This window comes from Furipterus horrens, unplaced genomic scaffold (genome assembly GCF_987537825.1).
Source record: "Furipterus horrens unplaced genomic scaffold, mFurHor1.1.pri manual_scaffold_10, whole genome shotgun sequence".
Taxonomy (NCBI): Eukaryota; Metazoa; Chordata; class Mammalia; order Chiroptera; family Furipteridae; genus Furipterus; species Furipterus horrens.
This window is the reverse complement of record NW_028327180.1, coordinates 38579073-38587868: the sequence shown is the minus strand read 5'-3', so window position 1 is coordinate 38587868 and position 8796 is coordinate 38579073. Positions and strand designations below refer to the sequence as shown.

General features: G+C 40.3%; 1 protein-coding gene across 1 annotated transcript; it reads right to left on the bottom strand.

Moving 5' to 3' along the window:
- Positions 1–714: 714 nt before the first annotated feature.
- Positions 715–7115, bottom strand: ZNF555 (zinc finger protein 555). Its single transcript, XM_090289247.1, has 3 exons — positions 6980–7115; positions 6369–6549; positions 715–5762 (listed from the first exon to the last, which is right to left on the bottom strand). Exons 1-3 carry the CDS (start codon positions 7113–7115, stop codon positions 4217–4219), a joined length of 1863 nt encoding a protein of 620 aa, XP_090145373.1. The 3' UTR covers positions 715–4216.
- Positions 7116–8796: the final 1681 nt, after the last annotated feature.

Here is an 8796-nt window from a genome sequence, read left to right as displayed (position 1 = left end):
AAAAAAGCTGATGGAAAATTGTTGAAGGCTGGTAATGGGTATTATGAGATTTTCTGAAACCATTCTCTCTACTTACACAAAGTTTGAATTTTCCTAAAATATTAAACATAAACAACAGAGAACTACTTATGAAAGGATTTTTAAAGTACATTCTGTATAATTATGCTGTGTAATGAAAGTTCTTTCCCAAAGGGGTATTCAGGTAATGTGGGAGATTGCATTATTGATTCACATTTTTCATTGCCCTCTGAAACAATCTAGCAGTGTCTCAAGGTAATAAGGTTGTAACTCTTTTCCCCTTCATGTTGAGCCATGTAATTTGCTGAAGACAATGCTATGTGAGCAAATACTATGAAAAAAACCCTGAAACGTGTTGTGCATTTGGCTTTCCTCTATACCTTGAGTGACCCATCATGAGGAAACTTCCCCAAGGTGCTATTGATTAAGCTTCAGCCCCAGAATGAACAGACTTGGATCACAGCCAGTTTTGCTTCCAGAATGGACCTGAAGAGACCTGACCCTTGGGTAACATACCCAAGCAATGGCCAAACCTGTGAGCATGAAAATAAATGCTTATTGCAGCATGTAATAAACATAATTGAACTAACAGTTATTTACACATTTACAATACATTTAAAAGTTACACAGTTCACAAGTTAATGTCAGGCAAAACATACCATTTATTAAGCAGAAATGATCTGTTCTCTGGGGTTGCTTAGGCTGAAGAAAGAGATTTTATAGGACAAAGTATCAAGAAAGTCTTCATGCAGAAATAGTGAGTGCTTACATTTATTTTACACAAACAAAATGATGTAAATTTAAATATCTGGAAACAAAACTTTACTGAAATAATGATATGAAGATTGAATAAATTCAAATTGAAATGTAAATGGTGTTCATACTCTTGCTACACAGCAGTTTCACTTTGGTGTCCAACTGAAAAACTAACAAGATGGCATTGTCTTAAGCACATTATATTACAGACGCTTTGAAGAGCCATTTTGTTGTCATCTCTTCTTTTCCTTTAACAACAATGATCACCGTCTACAATATTTCATCATTTGACAATTATCATTCAAGAGTTTATCTGGTAGAACAACTGTTGGTTAGAAAACTAGAGTCAAAAAATATCAATACATTTGGAAAGAAATCTAGATGTGAGAAAATCTAGAGGGGTCCAAATTACTGCCAGCATGTGCCATGCTGTCACTGCAGAAGTAAGCAATCTGTGAAATTTTGGAGCTCATGAAAACCTGTTAAAAATAACTATGAAGCTTTCTACTTCTTAATATTTCATTAAATTTTATTATTATTATAACTTTGCATCTTTGAAGTTAAATACAAATCACTTGTAAGTCCATGTGGGCTTCTGTATATTTGGGTTTCAGTAAACACAGTGGGGCAACACTACTGCTCTGCAGTAAGACACACGGACAATCACAAACGCTCCTGCCAGGACTAAAAAGCCACCACTTGAACACCTGAATTCTCTCAAATAGACACAGGGTGGTATGACACAAACTCTGTCTCCGGGACATACATGTGGGTACACCCAGACACAGACACACAAACTCAGACTCACTGGCAAAGATGATGTCTCCAGAGACACACAGCCAGACCCTCTGCACCACTCCTGCAACAGCTCTTACCTACCTAGGACTAACCAACATCATTTACTTCTTTCTCTCCTCTTGGAATGGGGCCCTAACACTTCCTGAATCTGCACAATACAAGAAGTCTCTTTACATCAGAACCACAGGGGGCGGGCCTGAGCTAGAGTCAGGGGCCCAGTGTGGCTGGGTTTATGTTTCATCCCTACCTCTGCAGCTTTAGGATTCTTCCAGAAATGCATTAATCACTTTGACTGTTTGTCACTCCACTCACTGAGGGCAGTGATGTTGTCGATCTTGTTGACTGACAGCCAACGTGTCCTGCATTAGGGTCCCCTCAGCCTGCTGGTCTCATGTGCCAGTTCCCTCTGCCCTAAGTGGCCCCAAAGTTCTCATGGAGGCCAGAGGGTAACCACCTCAGGAGCTTGGACCAGAGATGGCTCTTGCAGGACCCAAAGGAGGACAGGAAGCTGTCCCAAGAAGAGTGGGTACTGAGCTTCCCTATTTCCCTGTGCAGCTTCTTCGCTGAGTCTCTGGTCCCCTGACCCAGAGGTCCCCAATCTGGGACTGGTACCAGTCTGTTGCCTGATAGGAACTGGCCACACAGCAAGAGGCAAGGGGTGGGTGGGCGAGGGAAGCTTCGTTCACATTACCACTTGAGCTCCCCCTCCTCCATGGAAAAAACTGTCTTCCATGAAACTGGTCCCTGATGCCAAAAAGGTTGGGGACCACTGCCCTGACCTACCTTAAGCACTTCCAGTAAGGCTGAACTTCCAGGTGCCTTCAGGCTTTTTCTTAAAAGGTGATCGGCCTCTGCAGACTCTGAGATCTCCATTTCTCACAGGCCACTGGGGTTGAGACTACACAGAGCACAGAGGTTAGAAGTGCACATGGGCAGTGGCAGGGTGGCTCTGGAGACTGGGATGGGTCATGGGGAGAAAACAGTGTTGTTGTAGATGAGGACAGACAGGAGAAGGGTGGGCCCTAACCCAGTATGGGGTGTCCTTACAAGAAGTGTGCCACATGAAAGACAGGAATGCACACAGGAAGAATGCCCTGTGCAGGTTAGTTAAGCGGCCACAAGGCAATGAACCACCAGAAGCTGGAGAGAGCTGGAACAGATGCTTCCCTGGAACTTTCAGAGGAAGCTGGTCCTGCCAACACCGGGATTTTGGACTTTTGCCTACAAAACTATGAGACAAAAGCTTCTGTTGTCCCAAGCCTCTCCATTGTGGTGGCTTGCTCCAGCAGCCCTAGGAAACAAATACTATAACACTGATTTGAAAACACAGTAAGTAGAATATTTCTAAAACATCTACAGATTTTCCTTGAAAATACACATTGTTTTTAATGACACACGAACATAATTAAATTTATATGATGGAACTGCATTTAGTTGTGTAACAAATCTCCCAAAATTTAATTTATGAGGAAGGGGTTGGTTCTCACAAAGAAAAGCTGGGTCAGTCACTTAAAAATGCAACAGATTAACAAAATCTTAAGTGTCATTTTATTTTGCTGCAACATTGTAGTTTTGTGGTGGAGGCAGGATCAGAGAGTCACTAAAAGTATTAAGAACACAGTTTTGCTACACAAATTACCTCAGGAACTATGTTACCATCTAGAGATACGGGTGAATAGTAGCATTAGAGATCACTAACCATGAGTTTGAATTAGTGGTCTGGAGGACACCACACAGTTTCTAGGAAAATCCGAATTGGAAGTGCCTATCCACACAAGTGGACCCTTGATACAGAGCTCGTGGAGTTATCTATGGAAGCCTGTACCTCTGAGGAACATGGAAATCAAAGACGTGCTGTTTCCTTTGATACTCTTGATTAGTAGGGCAAAGAAATCAGGGAAATGGGCTGAAATCTGGTAACCAGAAGTCCCTATGCATCTTTCTATCACACGTGAAAGTGGTTCCAAAAACTTAGTAATGGCTTCTTCACTTCTGCCTTCCAAATCTCATGCCAAGTTGGGCCACTGGTGAATTAGAACACAGAATCATAAAGGGAAGGGACTCTGGGAAATGTAGTTCTTAACACTGTTGATGTAGAACAATCCAAAAGAACCATCTCAAACTCGCTATCTCATGGTCATAAGTGTCTCTTAGTAAATGCCTTCTGTGCAGTTCCCAATCACAAACAAAAACAAACAGTGATGGGCAGAAGTTAAAAACAACAATTCATATAATTTCATAATTATAAACACTATAAGAAAAATGGAACAAGGCTCCTCTGGTCAAAAATAAATAAATACTCTCAATAATAAAGGTAGAAAATATATGATGGGTGATATCCAATATCTGCCACATTAAGCCAGTAAGAAAAGTCCAACAAAACCAAAGTGGCATTGTTCCAATAACCCCTTAAAGGACAAATTAAAGAAGAAATTAAAAGTACTTTCATATTGAAAATACACTTCAAATCATCTATGAGTCCACAAACTAAAGATAAAAGTTTTGTTTACTGGAATATAAGAAAAAACATTACATGCGAATTTTATGTACTATAGCTGAGTACTTGGAGAGTTATTTTTCACATGTTTATGTGCAAGAGAACTGGAAATGCAGTCCCTATGGGTCCACTTTAGTGATGAGGTACTCATAAAGGCAACACCATATTTACAACTTTCATAAGATTTCTCTCTTGGTGTGAATTTTCTGAAGCACTGTGCATGAACTCCTTTGCGGGAGGACTTCCTGCCTTACATATGCAGTGTTTTTCTGTAGTGTGTGTTCTCATATGTCTTCTTAAGGACGAGGAACAACTAAAGGCTTTCCCACATTGCTTGCACTCATAAGGTTTCTCTCCAGTGTGCATTCGCATATGTATTGGTAAAGACGATGGCCATTTGAAGACTTTCCCGCATTCCTTACACTCATAAGGTTTCTCTGCAGTGTGTGTTCTCACATGCTGTTGCAAAAGTTCGGGCCAACTGAATGCTTTCCCACATTGCTTGCATTCATAAAGTTTCTCAGCAGTGTGCCTTCTCATATGTTTTTGTAAGGATATGTGGCAATAGAAAGCTTTCCCGCACAGTTTGCATTCATACGATTTGTCTCCAGGATGCATTCTCACATGTTCTCGAAAGCAAGCAGACAAATTGAAGGCTTTACCACACTGATTACATTCATAGGGCTTTTCTTTAGTGTGTGTTCTCATATGTTTTCGTAAGGATATGGGCCAGTTGAACGTTTTTCCACACTGAGTGCATTCATAAGGTTTCTCTCCAGTGTGCACCCTCATGTGTCCCCGAAAGGATGAGGGGTGGCTGAATGCTTTCCCACACTGGTTACATTCATAGGGTTTCACTCCACCATGAGTCCTTTCATGTCTTCGGAATGACTGGGGATAAATAAAGGTTTTCCCACACTGTTTGCACTCATAGGGTTTCTCTCCAGTGTGAATCCTTTCATGTCTTCTAAAGGACTGGAGATAAATGAAGGTTTTCCCACACTGTTTACATTCATAGGGTTTCTCTCCAGTGTGTGATATCATGTGTCTTCGAAAAGCTGAGAAGTAACTGAAGGCTTCTCCACATTCCTTACATTTATGTGGTGTCTCCCCAGTGTGTGATATCATGTGTCTTCGAAAAGTTGAGGAGTAGCTGAAGACTTCCCCACATTCCATACATTTATAGGGCTTCTCTCCAGTGTGTGTTATCATGTGTCTTCGAAAAGTTGAGGAATAGCTGAAGGCTTTCCCACATTCCTTACATTTATAGGGCTTCTCTCCAGTGTGCGTTCTCACATGACTAGTAAGACTTGAAATGTCAATGAAGGCTTTCCCACATTGCTGACATTCATAGGTTTTCTCTGCAGTATGAATCCTTATATGCCGATTGAGGGAAGAAGTACGTGGAAAGGTTTTTCCACATAACTTACATACATAGGGCCTCTCCCCTTTGTGGGTTCTCACATGCATTCTTAGGTGTGAACAATAACTGTAGGCCTGCCCACATTCCTGACACTGATATGGTTTGCGTCCAGTGTGAATGGCCACGTGACTCCTGAGGGATGAATGATGCATGAAGACTTCTGCATATGCGCTGCATTCATACTGCTTTACTTCAGTAAGAGCTTTCTGGTACAGATTAAGATTTGAAATCTGACTCAAGCTTTCACAGAGTCTCTCCACCACATGATGTCTGTTAAAAAATGAGAAACATGTTGTAATGGTTTATTAATAATAACAATTTCTTAATACTTACTAATATTAGAATTGCATTTTCATGAATTTCAGTGAATATGTTAGTTTTCTAACCAGACGTATTTTAAAGTGGAATGAACTCAATGGATTGACCATAGCCATTATGAAAACAGTGTTTCTTAAACACAGGCTTTTCTCCTAATTCTCTTCTACTGTTTCTAACCCTTAACATCTATGTCACATTTATGTTATTTTATTTTATTTTTCAGAGAGAAAGGGGAAGGAAGGGAGAGAAAGAGGGAGAGAAACATCCATGCAAGAGAGAACCATCGATTGATTGCCTCTCGTACATACCCTGACCTGGGACCAAACCCCAAGCCAGGCCTGTGCCCTGACCAGGAATCAAATCAGCTACCTTTTGTTTTGCAGGACAACACCCAACCCACTGAGTCACACCAGTCAGGGCCTATGTCACATTTAAGGAAATGTTTTGTGTGTGAAAATCTGTGAATAAACAAATTTGATCAAGGCTTATGAGGGTTGTTGGTTTGTTTGCTTTTTTAATTTCATGACATACTAAGATCCCTGTGGGAATGCAACTCACCTCAGATATCTCCCCTGGTTTGTATGCTGCTCTTCAACACTAAGTTCTTCCCAAATTTTTCCTAAGATGGAGACCCAAGAATTTTTGGTGAACTTTGCCATTTTATCTTCCTTGGACATCTTTTTCTCATAAGTATCCTGCTGAAAAACTGGCCTATTGGCCTTAAATTGTGTCTCATTATCTGAAAACAGAAAGGGGACACATCTTACAAGAATAAAGGTACCTGTTAGCCAAAAAAGACGCTGAGGAAGTTAGCTGTGTCACAACTTCAGCAATAACAGTACAAGGGGTCAAAATGATAAGCAGTTTAATAAACACTATAATTCTCACAAAGTTACAAAAAACAAACTTCCCTGGGCCCTCTAATGGTCCATGAAACCTATAACCACTGATGACACTTTTTACACAAAAAGAAAAACTCAGTTTAATATATAGATTCTCATTCTCATGGAGGAACTATTAGATTCTAGCTCTATGACAGTTGTGACAATGTCTTATTAATTAGTGTATTTCCTTTCCACATGCCATACCTGGGAACAGTCTTGATATGCAAGAAATGCATGTTCTCTAAAGTGAGAGGGAACTAAGTGAAGGAACAATGTCACTCTTACCCACTGAGGCCAGGTTTCTGAAGGTTTCCAGCATCACATCTCTGTAGAGATCCCTCTGAGCAGCATCCAGCAGAGCCCACTCCTCCAGTGTGAAGTCCACAGCCACGTCCTCAAAGACCACTGAGTTCTGAAACATCCAATATACATGCAGGAGGATGGGTGAGACTCATAGTACTGAGCAACTGGGCTCCATTCACAAGAAGTTCAAACAAGATTCTGTGTTCACCTAACATCTAGTCTATGACTAGGTCACCAGAACCTCTTACTCTATGTCCATTCTCATGTCCTCATAGATTTAAAGCACCACTAACACGATGAACTTACCTCTACATCTTTACTTTCACCACATCAAGACATTCTCTAACCAAAGGGTTCAGATCACATTAGAGAAATTAAAGAAATGCTATGCAAATTAAACAGATATTTGCATTTGATGACCCACCAATCCCTTGTTACACAAACAACTTCAGCTCTTTCCCTACTGTGTACCACTTTCCTACTGCGTACCAAAGTCAAACCTGGAAGTTTTTTTTTTCTTAGCCCTGACCAGTGTCGCTCAGTTGGCTGGGCATCAATCTATAAAGCAAAAGGTTGCTGGTAAGATTGCCAGTCAGGGCACATGCCCGGATTGTGGGTTTGGTCCCAAACATACGAGAGACAACCAACTGATGTTTCTCTCCCTCTCTTTCTCCCTCCCTTACCCTCTCTATAAAAATATATAAAATCTTTTTAAATTTTTGTAATTTTTTATTTTTCAATTATAGTTGACATAAAATATTAGCTTCAGGTGTACAACATTTATATAACTTGTGAAGTGATCACCCTGATAAGCACCCACCTTGCAGCATTCATAACTATTACAGTATTATTTACTATATTCCTTATGCTGTACTTTACATCCCCATGACTATTTTGTAACTACCAACTTGTACTTCTTGATCTCTTCCCATTTTCACCCAGGCTCCCCAACTCCCTTCCCATCAGGGAACTATTAGTTTGTTCTCTGTGTCTATGAGTCTACTTGTTTTGTTTGTTCATTTTTTTTATATTCCACATATACATGAGATAATATGGTATTTGTCTTTCTATATCTGACTCATTTCACTTAGCATAATACCTTCTAGGTCCATCCATGTGGTCACAAATGGTAAGATTTCATTCTTTTTTATGGCTGAGTAATATTCTATTGTATATATAACACATCTTTATCCATTCATCTACTGATGGATACTTAAATTGCTTCCATATCTTGGCTATTATAAACAATGCTGCAATGAACATAGAGGTGTATGTCTTTTTGAATCAGTGTTTTGGATTTCTCTTAAGAGTACTCTTGCTGACCTTGAGGACAAGGTCAAGAGTCTCTTTCTGCCAAGGAGTTAACTGAAGTCAAAAACATCCAGCAATAAATCGTCCCTTGATTAAAAAACACACAAAAGATTGGCCAGTGCCTTCCTACAAAGGACACTCTTCCTCATCTCAAATTCCAGGAGAAAGTTGATTCCCCACTGGGCCTATAAGCATGTCAGGTAAGCCGCTAAGCACACGAACCACTGAGCTTCATGCTTCCTTTAAGCCCTATTTTTGTTTTGTTTTTTTTTAGGTATATTTTATTGTATGTTATTACAGGTGTCCCAAGTTTTTTCCCTTTGTCCCCCTCCACCCAGTACCCTCCTTCCCTCCAGGACTCCAACCCCCCTTAGTTCTTGTCCATGGGTAATTGAGTATAAGTTCTTTGGCTTCTCCATTTCCTGTACTATTTTTAACATCCTCCTGTCTATTTTGTTGCTACCAGCTATATTTCTTAATACATGCAC

Coding starts and splice junctions, on each gene's coding strand:
- ZNF555 (XM_090289247.1), bottom strand. CDS start 7,115: ATGTTTCAGAACTCAGTGGTCTTTGAGGACGTGGCTGTGGACTTCACA. Junction 6,550..6,979: donor CAGAAACCTGGCCTCAGTGG/GTAAGAGTGACA, acceptor TTCTGTTTTCAG/ATAATGAGACACAATTTAAG. Junction 5,763..6,368: donor AACCAGGGGAGATATCTGAG/GTGAGTTGCATT, acceptor ATTTTTTAACAG/ACATCATGTGGTGGAGAGAC.